The sequence below is a fragment of the Giraffa tippelskirchi genome, chromosome 5, assembly GCF_054371585.1.
Source record: "Giraffa tippelskirchi isolate mGirTip1 chromosome 5, T2T-mGirTip1v1.2.pri, whole genome shotgun sequence".
NCBI classification, from domain to species: Eukaryota; Metazoa; Chordata; class Mammalia; order Artiodactyla; family Giraffidae; genus Giraffa; species Giraffa tippelskirchi.
The window spans coordinates 4,471,300-4,485,879 of record NC_137279.1 but is presented as its reverse complement, the minus strand read 5'-3'; the positions used below and the strand labels follow the sequence as shown (position 1 = coordinate 4,485,879).

The 14,580-nt window shown below is 43.6% G+C and overlaps 1 protein-coding gene across 39 annotated transcripts in view; it reads right to left on the bottom strand.

Annotated features, from left to right (window-relative positions):
* Window positions 1-14,580, bottom strand: part of DENND1B (DENN domain containing 1B) — a 363,581-nt gene that overhangs the window by 105,970 nt on the left and 243,031 nt on the right. For 3 of the 39 annotated variants that reach the window (XR_014055182.1, XM_081495288.1, XM_081495290.1), the window contains one exon: window positions 12,293-12,859. The exons of the other annotated variants lie outside the window; for them this stretch is intronic. Coding sequence is in view for 2 of the 3 variants with exons in the window: in XM_081495288.1 (XP_081351414.1) it covers window positions 12,776-12,859 (84 nt within the window). In the remaining variant the exon portion in view is untranslated. Of the gene's footprint in view, window positions 1-12,292; window positions 12,860-14,580 lie in introns of those variants that run through there. 39 annotated transcript variants of the gene reach the window in all.

Genomic DNA, 14,580 nt, shown 5'->3' with positions numbered 1-14,580 from the left:
ACTCCAAATATATTTTAGTGAGTTTATTTGGGCCAGAATCTCAACAAGGTAAGCACTGTATATGGCTGATATGCCTCTCATCTCAGAGGATGACCCCATCTCCCTCCCCTCCTCCATGTCTTCTGGGACCTTTACTGTGTTATTTCACCCTCATTTCCTATCAGCTGGCAATTACACCTGGAAGCTTGGTTAGCTTCCATTTCTGAGTTCTGTTTCTGGCAGGAATTCCTGTAGGCGTTGGTATGGGTTTCTCAGCGCGTCACAGCAGGAGGCACACAGTGTCTCAATTCTGGTGGTACCAAGACTGATTAATGGTTTCAGGTGTAGGTGGCCTGGTGCATCCACTACAAATTTTACCAGTCTTTTACTTGATGGGTTTAGCATCCAATAATTATACTTTTCAAAAGCAGTGCCTCTATATTTGCTTGTTTGGATTCTATAAAGAACTTTGTCATATTAACTATTTGTCTATTCTGAAATACAATGTGCCCTAGCAGAAACAGGGTAATTCCTTCTTTCCTTATTTGTAACAATTTTTAGAGTGCTGAGCTAATGTTGTAACAGTCTGTAAAGGTGAGTTATGAGGGGGTCTTTAATATTTGTACATATTTGATATGGCTCCAACCATTACAGTTATTACTCTTCTTGATGTTCAAATCTGTCCCATTTTTACACTATGCCATAACCATGTTTTTTTTAAAATAGTTATCTTTTACAGATTGATCTTAAAATACATAGAGGTTAAATTATGTGCTCCTGGGTATTTGCTTCAAATTACTCCAGAGGTGGGGAGAGTGCACAAGGTTGGCATAGAAATAAGACTGTGAGCCGATCACTGTTGAAGCTGCGTGAACGGGACCTGGGAGTTCTTAGACGTTTCTCTTTACTTTTGTATGTTTGAATCAAAGAAGGACTACAGAAACAACCACAGTCAACAAAATGGCAATAAGTACATACCTAACAACAATCAGTTTACACATAAACAGTCTAAATGCTCCAATCAAAAGACACAGTGTCATACTGAGTAAAGTCAGTCAGACAGACAAAGACAAATATCATGATGGCACTAATGTGGAATCTAAAAAAATGGTACTGATAGATTTATTTACAAAACAGAAATAGTCACATATGTAGAAAACAAACTTATGGTTATGGGGTGGGGAAGAGAGGGGAGGGATAAATTGGGAGGCTGGGAATGAAACATACGCACTACTATACATAAGACAGGTAACGAATAAGGACCTACTGTACAGCACAGGGGACTCTGTTCAATCCTCTGCAAGGGCCTGTATGGGAAAAGGATCTAACAAAGAGTGGATGTGTGTACATGATTCACTTTGCTGTACCGCAGAAATGAAGAACGTTGTAAATCAACCATATGCCAATAAAATTTTTTAAACATAAGTAAATAGCATCTGACAATAAAAAAATATATTTATGTACCCAAGATAACACCACCCTTATGGCAGAAAGTAAAGAAGAACTAAAGAGCCCCTTGATGAAAGTGAAAGTGGAGAGGGAAAAAGTTGGCTTTAAGCTCAACATTCAGAAAACTAAGATCATGGCATCCAGTCCCATCACTTCATGGCATATAGATGGGGAAACAGTGCTGACTTTATTTTTCTGGGCTCCAAAATCACTGCATATGGTGACTGCAGCCATGAAATTAAAAGACACTTACTCCTTGGAAGGAAAGTTATGACTAACCTAGATAGCATATTAAAAAGCAGAGACATTACTTTGCCAACAAAGGTCCGTCTAGTCAAGGCTATGGTTTTTCCAGTGGTCATGTATGGATGTGAGAGTTGGACTATAAAGAAAGCTGAGCGCCTAAGAATTGATGCTTTTGAACTGTGGTGTTGGAGAAGACTCTTGAGAGTCCCTTGGACTGGAAGGAGAGCCAATCAGTCCATCCTAAAGGAGATCAGTCCTGGGTGTTCACTGGAAGGACTGACGTTGAAGCTGAATCTCCAATACTTTGGCCACCTGATGCGAAGAGCTGACTCACTGGAAAAGACCCTGATGCTGGGAAAGATTGAGGGCAGGAGGAGAAGAGGACGACAGAGGATGAGATGGCTAGATGGCATCACCGACTCAATGGACATGGGTTTGGGTGGACTCAGGGGGTTGGTGATGGACAGGGCCTGGCGTGCTGCAGTTCATGGGGTCGCAAAGAGTCGGATACAACTGAGCAACTGAACTCAACACTGGAGCACCTAAATATATAAAGCAAATATTAACAGACATAAAGGGAGAAATTGACAGTGATACAATAATAGTAGAGAACTTACATCAATGGACAGATCATACAGACAGACAATAAGGAAACACACTCGCTTTAACACATTAGACCACATGGACACACAGAGAACATTCCACTCTGAAACAGAATACACATCCAAGTGCACATGAGCATCGAACATTCTCTGGGGTAGACCGCAAAGTGGAAGTGAAGTCGCTCAGTCGTGCCCGACTCTTCGCGACCCCATGATCGCAGCCTGCCAGGCAAGAGTACTGAAGTGGGCTGCCATTTCCTTCTCCAGAGGATCTTCCTGACCCAGGGAATCAAACCCGGGTCTCCCGCATTGTAGGCAGACGATTTACCATCTGAGCCACCAGGGAAGTCAAGCATGCTAGGCCACAAAAGAATCTCAAATTTAAAAGGACCGAAATCATATCAAGCATTCTTTCTGAACACAACTAGTAGAAAACTAGAAACCAATTACCAGAAGAAAACTGGAAGAAGCAAAAATCACGAAGACAAAACAACATGCTACTAAACAACCAATGGGTCAATGAAGAAACCAGAGAAAATATCAAAAAAGTACCCTGAGATAAATGAAAATGAAAAAGCATTGTTCCAAAACTGACAGGATGCAGGAAAAGCAGTTCTAAAAGGAAGGTTTATAGCAACACAGACCTACCTCATGGACAAAAATTCACAGAAACAGTCTAACTTTATATCTGAAACACCCACAAAAAAGAAAAAGCCCTAAGTTAGTAGAAGGAAGAAACCAATAAAGATCAGAGTACAAATAAAATAGAGAGACTATAAAAACAGAAAAGGTCAATGAAACTAAGAACTAGTTCTTTGAGAAGCAAACAAAATTGATAAACCTTTAGCCAAATCCATCAAGTAAAAAAGCGGGCCCAAATCAATAAAATAAGAAGTGAAAGAGAAGTTACAACCGATATGAAGACTCATGGGACGACAACAACGTCTCACACACCAACAAACTGGACAACCTGGAAGAAACAGATGCGTTCCTAGAGACACACCATCCTCTGAGACTAAAGGGGGGCGGGGAACAGAAAAGCTAAACAGACTAATTACTAATAGTGAAACTAAGTCAGTAATTAAAAAAAAACTCCCAACAAACAAAAGTCCTGGACCAGAAGTCGTCACCTGTGAATTCTACCAAACATTTAGAGAAGAGTTAACAATACCTACCCTTCTCAGAGTACTCAAAAAAATTACAGAGTGAGGAATGCTTCTAAACTTATTCTAAAGGCCAGCATTACCCTGATACCAAAACAAGACAAAGATATTACAACATAGAAATTGAATTCTATTTTTTCAAAATAGAAAATTACAGGCTAATATTCCTGATGAACATAGATACAGAAATCCTCAACAAAATACTAGCAAACCAAATCCAAGAATACATTAAAAGGATCATGTACCATGGTTAAGGGATTTCTTCTAGAGATGCAAGAGTGGTTTAATACCCACAAATCAATCCATGGGCTAATGAGTGACAGAAAGGAAAGAATGAATAGAGAAATATGTCTTGTAACCCCTTGTAATATGTCTTGTAATGCTGGGGATGTGTAGTAAGTTTCTCCAGAATTTTGGTAATTAGCAATGTTATTTGGGACTTGTAGTATCACTTGTGGCTCAGATGGTAAACACTCTGCCTGCAGTGGGTTCGACCTGGGTTCGAGCCCTGGGTCGGGAGGATCCCCTGGAGAAGGGAATGGCTAACCAATCAAGTATTCTTGACTGGAAAATTCCATGACAGAGGAACCCGGTGAGCTATACAGTGCATAGGGTCACAAAGAGTTGGACACTTTACAAGTTTAAGATATGTGAGTTAAAGAGAAATCTGGGAAATGGCCTAGAAACACAACTATCACTTACAAGATTATTTCTCTGGGAAAAATATACTTTACACACTCCCTCCAGAACTCACAATACATGTATTGCAACCTCTGATTCTAAAGACAAGCCATTATTATTACACTGACCTCTGTGTACACTTACCTTTATCCCAGCTATGGGTGTTGCATTTAATTTTTGATTAAAAACAAAACAAAAATCAGAAACTATGAGGGAGCTGGGACTTTATGCTGCTATTTAACAAATCATCGACTATGCAAGAAGATAATAAACACGTAACTTAATACGTATGTTTATAACATACTTGGGAAAGCACTCTCTTTCACACACTGAGCTAGGTTCTAAGAATATAGAGTTGAGTCAGGTTGAGTCTCTTGTCTTTAGCAGCTCTAACGAACCCCACAGTAAGTCTGGAGGAACACCAGGGAGGCCCCATCCCTGCTCAAGGTCACACACCTTGTCAAGAACAAGAACCAGAAAGAGGAACCTGGTCTGCTGCCAGCCCCCTGTTCATCTTCCACAAGTTACTTTCACATTCTCCAATCTGCCTGTGCATACCGTAGATTCTCACTGTTTTGCTAACTACAACTTTTTCTTTTCTAATGAAGCTCTTGCTTTCCCACAGTCTAAGTCACTTAAATCATAAGCATTTCACAAGTGCCTCAATTTAATTTTACATTTTCTAGCCAGGCCAGAGTTCTATCAATTTTTATATACACAGGGGTGTTAAACAGTGTAACTTCTCACCATGAGTTACATAAGTTTTCACAACAGAATGAGAATTAGAATGAGAAATAAAACTGGTTAATATAATGCTGTGCTTTCTATGAATGTTCACTTTTGGCTAACTGAAATAAGCTTCTAATTAGCAGCTATCATATAGCTATATTCAGTAATTCACTAGGAACTGCAATCTCCATACACAGTATGAAGTAACAGTGTCCAAACCCACAGTGAATGTGTCAACTGCTTGACTACCTCATATCACATAATTGTCACATAAAAGTCACAAAAAAAAAATGAGAAAAATAATCACACTTTGATAAACATTAAGATAGAGGGAAATGGCAGCATATGTAACAAAAGCACCATCAGCTTCTGAGCTCACATGAACCCAGAGTTTCTCTCCATTACCGTTTCTGGTGGGCTTGGACTTGGGTACAGTGTTTTCAAAATTGTTTCCAGCCCACCAGAGACATACGACACAGGCAGAGAGACCTGGTCCCCGTTTTATAAACAGAAGTCTCTGATGGGTGACTGGCAGGAGGCAGCTTAGACTGCGGACAGCGCACTGTGTGCCCTTCAGGGTGTGTAAAGCACACAGTCGACACCAGGACACCGTCGTCTGGACTCAGGAAGCACAGGTACGGCGTTACCGGAAACCTGCGCAGGGAGCCAGACAGAAACCCCACAACGGCCAGGAAGCAAATACACCCTCAACACACAGAGAAATGGAAAATGTATACATTTTAGTACGACTGACTATTGTTTTTGAAGACCTGTGCATATCATTATTTTTCCAACTATAATGATTAATAGATCCCAGTGGAATGGATTTTGTATACTGTAAGTACTCAGAGAAAACTATTCTCTTTCAGTTCTGGATAGAAATTTCACAGTAACGGGTGTACAGTGGGAGAGTTCCCAAGGGTCAATGAACATTTCATCGTAAGTTATTACCTAGAACTCCCTGAAACACGTGCCAAGACAGTCATTAAAAAAAAAACAACAAAAAAAAACGTTGCTCAGTCGTGTCCGACTCTGTGACCCCACGGACTGTAGCCCACCCAGCTCCTCTGTCCGTAGGATTTCCCAGGCAAGAATATTGGTGTGGGCTGCCATTCTCTTCTCCAGGGAATCTCCTGACCCAGGGATTGACCCCGGGTCTCCTGCACTGCAGGGAGATTCTTTACTGCCTGAGTCACCTGAGACAGCTGTAATAGGGCTTACAATTGGGAACTAGGAGTTTTAAAAAAAAAAAAAAAAAAAACAACAAAATGGTGAGAAAATATAAGCAGTCAACATAGAGAAAAAGTGAGAAAAAGAAAAATTAAGTTGATTTGTGTCTTTAAAAAACCTGCATAAATATTATTTTCAAGTGTGTGCCAAAGGACATGACATGGCACCCACACCTGGAAAAGCAGCCCATGTCGCAGGCGGCCGTGCGCACCCCCAGCCCAGTCACCGGTGCGTCTGCTCCGTGTCCTGCGGAAGCTGCTCTCCTTTGCGTTTCATAAATTTTTATGAAAAAGGGGAAAGCCGTTTTTCCTTTGTGATCGGGGTACTGCTAATAACTGCCAGGTCTCTTTAACTTATTGACAGAAGAGGGAGACTGTAAACCTGTGCTGTGTCCCTCTTACCTCCGGGGAGCGTTACTAGCCCGAAATGACAGTTTCTGTGTGTCCATAAAGTTAGCAGTTGTCCCCAGTTCACTCTGCTCTGGGCCACAAGACATCACCAAGGCCCCAGCTTCCAGCACCTGATACCTGCCGGTGTCACTCCACCGCAGGGCCTTTGCACAGACTGGTGCCCCTGCCTTGATGCCGGTCCCCTCCTCCTGACCCCACTATCTCTGTCACCACACATCTACTCTTGTGTGTAAATCTGTCACTTACCACCCACATCTGAGCCTCTCTCCTTTTGCCTTGTAAAGCGACAGTCTCTGAACTGCTGACAGAGACATCTTTTTAAAACTACCATATGACCCAGCAATTCCACTACTGGGCATATACCCTGAGAAAACTGTGATTCAAACAGACACATGTACCCCAGTGTTCACTGCAGCACTATTTACAGTAACAAGGACATGGAAGCAACCTAGATTTCCACTGGCAGACAAATGGATACAGAAGTTGTGGTACATACATATGATGGACTAGTACTCAGCCATAAAAAAGGAACTAATGTGAGTCAGTCAAACTGAGGTGGATGAAGCTAGAAGCTGTTGTACGGAGTGAAGGGAGTCAGAAAAACACACATCATACATTAACACAATTTTATGGGATCTATAAATAGGAAAATGGTACAGATGAACCCATTTGCAGGGAAGAAATAGAGGCGCAGATGTCGAGAATGGATTTGTGGACACGGGCCTAAGGAGAAGGTGGGATGAATGGAAAGTAGCACCGACGTACATGCACCACCACGTGTAAAACAGAGCTGGTGGGAAGCCGCTGTGTAACACAGACAGCCCAGCCTGGGTCCGCCCTGCCCGACAGCCTGGTCCCCGAGGGCGGGCACCTTGCTCGTTTCCCTCTCAGCCCCTCAGGACCATGCCGCGTGCGGCACACGCTAGCGTCAGGAAATGTGCAGAAGACTTAGAAAGGCACTAAAGATGACAGCGGGTCCTGTCAGCACATCTGGATGGCCCTGTGTGTGTGTTCACCTGATTCCACGGGGCTCTGCGTCCCTCACTGTCATTAACGAGCTGCGCAGGACACAACTGCACCAGCTGTGCAGCCAAGGCCTTATCTGAAGCCACCGCGGTGGACCACAGGCTGCAGATGCGTGGAGCCGATGCCTGCAGGTCCCCGCCTCACAGCCTCAAAGATGCCTTTGCCCTGTGGACCAGAGAACCTCAAGAGGAAGTCACCCCAACCTGTCGCTGTTTCAGGTGAAACACTTTTCCGGGGAGAAAGCTTTCCTGGGCTTAGTTTCCTAACCTTCAGGGAGCAAATAAACAGAGACTTTCATCAGCCCAATCTGAGACTTCTTATGAAAACTTCCAGAAAGAAGTTAGATTCTGTTGCCTTAGCTGGTCTACACCAAAGGGCTCTAGTTCACAAACCTTTGACGTAAATAATCAGGTCAAGCCTAATGAAAACAGCCTTCTTTTTGTGACTGAGAATAATCTCTGAGGTCATGATAATCACAAGTGGGGAGTCTGCCAGGAAAACTGTAAAAGATCCTGAAGTAGGCCCCAGATTACTGGTGTCCTTTCCCGGGAACGTTAGGTGTCCTGACAGGCATGTCACGGCCCGGTCACCAGACGCTCCAGAGGTCTGCAGCGTCCACAGACACCGTTTATAACCCTGCAGCTGCTGGAGGCACCCGGCGGAGGCCCGGTGGCGGCGGGTGGTTACCAAGGGTCAGCACATACGTTTCAGGACTCCTGACTGCCTGTGTGCCTGTCCTATGGACTGCCCTACCAGTTTGCTGTATCTTACTGGTTTTCTCAGTAGCTAATGAACCAAATAAAAGAAGGGAGTTATAATTCGACCCTTTAATAAAAAATTGTTCTTTAAATCAGCAGCGGGTGTCTCCTGGGTAAGTGAATACCTCCACAGTAGGGAGGTAGTTTCGGCTGAGTATCTCAATTAATTTAAAACTGATAAGAAAACAGTTCCATGCAGTTGTCAGTTGGGTCCAACTCTCGCTAAGTCGTGTCCGACTTCTCGCGATAAGAAAACACGTAATGCAAACATGACGGCCCTGTGCTAAGTGGCCGACGTGGGCAACCTCGGCATCTGCGAGTGTTACACTCGTTAACTCAGCAAAGCTTAGACAAACACTCCTTTGAAAGGACACAGGCATGGGCTACACGCTAGTATAAGGATGACTGAGAACAGGGCTCCTTGCCCTCGTGGAGGCTGTGATCTAGTTAAGGAAACGTGAATTAAATTGAATAAAATAAGCCTACCAGGGTGACCACAGGAGCTGGTACTAAATTATGGCTGCCACAAGGAATCTGACCTCATCAGGGAGACCAGGGATGGCATCGCATGAAAAATGTCTGAGTTGAGCTCTGAAAGGTCAGTAGGAATTAAGTAGATGATAAGAAGAGGAAGTAAAATATGCAAAGGTTCTGTGGTGGGACAACCAGGGCCAACATAATGGACTCAAAGATGCTTATGGTGTCCCATGGATCAGAGCCTGGGTCAGAGCACAGGGTTATTGAAGGGCCCGCTGGTCTTGTGGGGCTTCCCTCATAGCTCAGTTGGTAAAGAACTATGGACGGAGGTTCATAACATTGTACAGAAGGCAGGGATCAAGACCATCCCCAAGAAAAAAGAAGTGCAAAAAGGTTGTCTCAGAGGGCCTTACAAATAGCTGTGAAAAGAAGAGAAGCGAAAGGCAAGAGAGAAAAGAAAGATATTCCCATTTGAATGCAGAGTTCCAAAGAATAGCAAGGAGAGATAAGAAAGCCTTCCTCAGTGATCAATGTAAAGAAATAGAGGAAAACAATAGAATGGGAAAGACTAGAGATCTCTTAAAGAAAATTAGAAATACCAAGGGAACATTTCATGAAAAGATGGGGACAATAAAGGACAGAAATGGTATGGACCTAACAGAAGCAGAAGGTATTAAGAAGAGGTGGCAAAAATACACAGAAGAACTATACAAAAAAGATTGTCATGACACAGATAATCACTATGGTGTGATCACTCACCTAGAGCCAGATATCCCAGAATGCAAAGTCAAGTGGGCCTTAGGAAGCAACACTACGAACAAAGCTAGTGGAGGTGATGGAATTCCAGTTGAGCTATTTCAAATCCTAAAAGATGATGCTGTGAAAGTGCTGCACTCAATATGCCAGCAAATTTGGAAAACTCAGCAGTAGCCACAGGACTGGAAAAGGTCAGTTTTCATTCCAATCCCAAAGAAAGGCAATGCCAAAGAATGCTCAAATTACCACACAATTGCACTCATCTCACACATTAGCAGAGTAATGCTCAAAATTCTACAAGCCAGGTTTCAACAGTACATGAACCGTGAACTCCCAGATGTTCAAGCTGGATTTACAAAAGGCAGAGGAACCAGAGATCAAATTGCCAACATCCGTTGGATCATCAAAAAAGCAAGCGAGTTCCAGAAAAACATATACTTCTGCTTTATAGACTATACCAAAGCCTTTGGCTGTGTGGATCACAATAAACTGTGGAAAATTCTGAAAGAGATGGGAATACAGACCACCTGACCTGTGTCTTGAGAAATCTGTATGCAGGTCAGGAAGTAACAGTTAGAACTGGACATGGAACAACAGACTGGTTCCAAATCGGGAAAGGAGTACATCGAGACTGTATATTGTCACCCTGCTTATTTAATTTATATGCAGAGTACATCATAAGAAACGCTGGGCTGGATGAAGCACAAGCTGGAACCAAGATTGGCGGGAGAAATATCAATAACCTCAGATATGCAGATGACACTACTCTTATGGCAGAAAGCAAAGAAGAACTAAAGAGCCTCTTGATGAAAGTGAAAGAGGACAGTGAAAAAGCTGGCTTAAACTCAACATTCAGAAAACTAAGATCATGGCATCCGGTCCTATCACTTCATGGAAAATAGACGGGGAAACAATGGAAACAATGATAGACTTTATTTTTTTAGGCTCCAAAATCACTGCAGATGGTGGTTGCAACCATGAAATTAAAAGACACTTACTCCTTGGAAGGAAAGTTATGACCAACCTAGACAGCTTATTAAAAAGTAGAGACATTACTTTTTGCCAACAAAGGTCCGTCTGGTCAAAGCTATGTTTTTTTCCAGTAGTCATGTATGGATGTGAGAGTTGGAGTATAAAGAAAGCTGAGCGTCGAATAATGGATGCTTTTGAACTGTAGTGTTGGAGGAGACTCTTGAGAGTCCCTTGGACTGCAAGGAGATCCAACCAATCAATCCTAAAGGAAATCAGTCCTGAATATTCGCTGGAAGGATTGATGCTGAAGCTGAAGCTCCAGTATTTTGGCCACTTGATGTGAAGAACTGACTCACTGGAAAAGACCCTGATGCTGGGAAAGATTGAAGGTGGGAGAAGAAGGGGACGACAGAGGATGAGATGGTTGGATGGCATGACTGACTCAATGGACACGAGTTTGAGTAAACTCTGGGAGTTGGTGATGGACAGGGAGGCCTGGCGTGCTGCATGCAGTCCATGGGGTCGCAAAGGTAGGACACTGAGCGACTGAACTAACTGGTCTTGCAGTTACCCCGCTGACCACTAGATGGCAGGTGCATACTAAGATGGCACAAGGCTGGACCCAGGTTAAGTTTAAGGCAGGTCACAGGAAGTGGGGGGATCAGCAGGAAAGAGTGGGCGGGGAGATGGGGGCGATGGGCGGGGAGAGACCCCGCCTTTCAGACCTTGATGATGGAGGGCAGCAGAAAGCAGCTCATTGTTTCCACCCTTCAAAAGCTATTTGGGGACCTCCTAAAAGCCGCTCTGCTCCATGGAGGGAATCAGCAACCACACCTCATTGAAAACATTCTCAGTATCTCTTCACACCACAAACACCCACTGAGCACCCACTACACGTGTGCTGTGAGGCACACAAGAGAAGACGATGTTCCTGCCTCTCGAGATTTTTTTAAAAGGGTGAAAATGCTGAATACTGAATGTAATAAAGCAGTTACAAATATTAACGTACTCTTCCACAGATATAAGTGCTCTCAGCGTTTTGATCACAGATGAAAACTTATATAAGTGCCATTAATACTGATCATGACTCACATCCAATTATAACATTTCTAATAAGTAGGTGCTGTCAGCAGACTAACAGTACTAACAACACAGGATTGTGACTGCGTCCTTTAAGTAATGGTAAACTCTTCGATTAACAAGGAGGTCTCGAAGTCTCTCTGAGCTGTACAGACCTGGTGCAGCTGAAACTCCAGCCATGGTCACTCACCAGTGCCCTGGAGGCTGTGCAAACGAGCAAATAACTGCTGGCATTTGCAGCTGTCATGAGAGCCAGTTCTACACAAGAAAGGGTACATTTCTAGATGCAAAAAAGCATCCTAAGGGAACAAAATTCGCAGAACTTTACATCCCCCTGATGCAAAGAATTACAAATAAGATGGGGAACTGAATGTCCCACCTCTTCAATCACACTCCTATTGCTGCTGCTGCTGCTAAGTCGCTTCAGTCGTGTCCGACTCTGTGCGACCCCATAGATGGCAGCCCACCAGGCTCCTCCGTCCATGGGATTTTCCAGGCAAGAACACTGGAGTGGGTTGCCATTTCCTTCTCCACACACTCCTACTGGTAGGTTCTAAACACACATAATTACAAAATAAAAATTTTCTCACATGGAAATGTAAAATATAAAGTACATATCCTGTATATATGAAAACATATTATTTTAGAAACAATGGCCACTTGTATAGCAAGGGATGCTTACTAAAAATGTGAAAAAATAGTAAGCCAATGCAAAACAAACAAACAAAAAAAGGTGACCAGTGTGGAATGACATTTACTAGAGAAGCTATCCTATTAGAGAAGCTCAGCCTCTGGTGAGACGTCGAGTGAGGCAGAGAGAAGGGGCTGGGGAAGAGCAGCAGGAAGACCAGGTGCAGAAGGCAGAGGCAGGGGCCAGCTTGCAGCGCCAGCAAACCTCACATCTGATGAGGCATCGGGAAAGGACCTGGCTCAGCGGCAACAAGCAAGACGATGGTTCCCCTAAAGCACATCGGGACACACAGCGAGGATCCTGTGCCCGAGGCTGTTGCCCTGCAGTGACCATTTCCGTCACTAGATGGCAGACAGATCAAATACTAAGGCAAACGCTAGGTCAGTGAAACCTGCAGCGGGGCTGGGGGGCTGGGGATAAATAAGTGATGTAGGCAGATGGATGTTTTCAGAGTTCATAAAATTGAGATGCTTGTAATATATGAGTTTTCTGACAGCAGGTACTCTTTGTAGTTACTGTCCCCATTTTAGAGTTGAAGTGACTGAGGTCCAGAGTGTGACCCAGCTTTTCCAAAGTCAGCAGCACCCCCTGGGCTTATGCATTCTGCAGCCTAAGACAAAAAAAAATACCTGTGTGAAATACGGGAATAAACTATAAAGAGAGCAACTATACAGAATTATAATGGCAATACCTTAAAAATACATGGCAGTCTGCAATTGGAAAAGAGGCTTAAAAACATGTATGTTGCAATTTTTACAGGTGGTTAAAGAAGCACAGAGGTAAGTGACTTACTCCTGACTTGCTGTGTCAGATGTGTTTTTGATCATGCTTTAAACATCTACTTTACCACACACTTCGGTAAGCGTTTTCCCTACTTTGCATGTTAGGGAACCATTAGTGAAGTAATGTATCCTGAGCAAGATCAGACAATTAGTGACAGAGCTAAGACTCCACCCCAGGTGTTCTGGCTCCCTGACTGTGACTCTTCATTATAATTACGCTAGATAGGTCCGTCCTCGGAGACTCAGAAAAAATAAATGAAAATTAACCTGAGAAAGACTTTCTTAAAATGGCAAGTCTTAACCTCATTTTAAAAACAGGTAGTAGTTACAGAAGGATCAACAATGCTACTGTCCAGGTAGATGAAATAGCAGGGTGAAGAGATTAAGAGATTAACACACTTTTCCAAAGATAATTCTGTCAGGGCAAGAAAGTAAACTGGAAGGTTTTAGCAAGATACGTGACATCTCATGAATTCAGGTGATGAAGGGCTTTTATTATCAGGGTGGTGCTCCTGCCGATGCAGGAGATGCAGGAGACACTGGTTCAATCCCTGGGTCTGGAAGATCCCCTGGAGAAGGGCATGGCAACCCACTCCTGTGGATTCTTGCCTGCAGAATCCCACGGACAGAGGAGCCTGGCAGGCTACAGTCCATGGGGTCGCAAAGAGTTGGACACGACTGAAGCGACTTAGCACAGCATGTAAGGAGACATGGTGGAATAGAAGTACCAGAATTCTACTGCTGGGCAGGTGAGTGTCACATGAGACTAGCTCAGGAGGGAAGACTCTGGGCCAGGTACATCTGCGAGCCTCTCGCCAGCCTCCCAGTCCACAGCCATCTCGCCCTCTCTGCCAGCTTTATCCACTTTGTTCTCTGTCACTCAGCTGTCACCTGATACTCACTCTCGCATGAAAGCAGTGTTTTGAGAGTATGTTTCTACATTACAAAGTCCTGGAGACCGAGAATCCTATCTTCCAATTCATTTTGCTTCTAATTCCACTTCCATTTTGAATGCAAAAAGCAGTGAAAAAGAATGCCAATTCCTACCCTAACAATAAGAAAAGGCTGGGTGATATTTGAGGGAAAAAAAATAGAACAAATTCTTTCTTAAACCTATCAGAATGCTGAGTTGTAAGGCAACCGATAAAATGAATTCCATAAAGTTACAAGCCCCTCCAAGGAGAGATAAGAGACAGGATCTATTTCACCCTTGGCAAAGTGTGCATGCACACAGACACACACAGAAGAAGGGCAGCTGGCATATAAACAGGGAAGAAACAAGCTAAAATGTAATAAAGACCACGAGTGAACTAACACGTCGGTTTAGAAGAGCTGGGAGTCTCAATGACAAGGGGCGTTTGTGCTCACAAGCTCTTTTCCACAGATAATACCCTACAGTTTCATTTGCCTTATCAGGTAACCTGACCGCCTGATGCAGAAGAGAACAACTGGGCAAGACGGGAGTGTGACAGCACTCCCGTGGGGGTGCGGGCTGCAGGAGACAAACAGGAAGCCCCACTGAGGATCCCTGGCTTACACACAGCAGCAG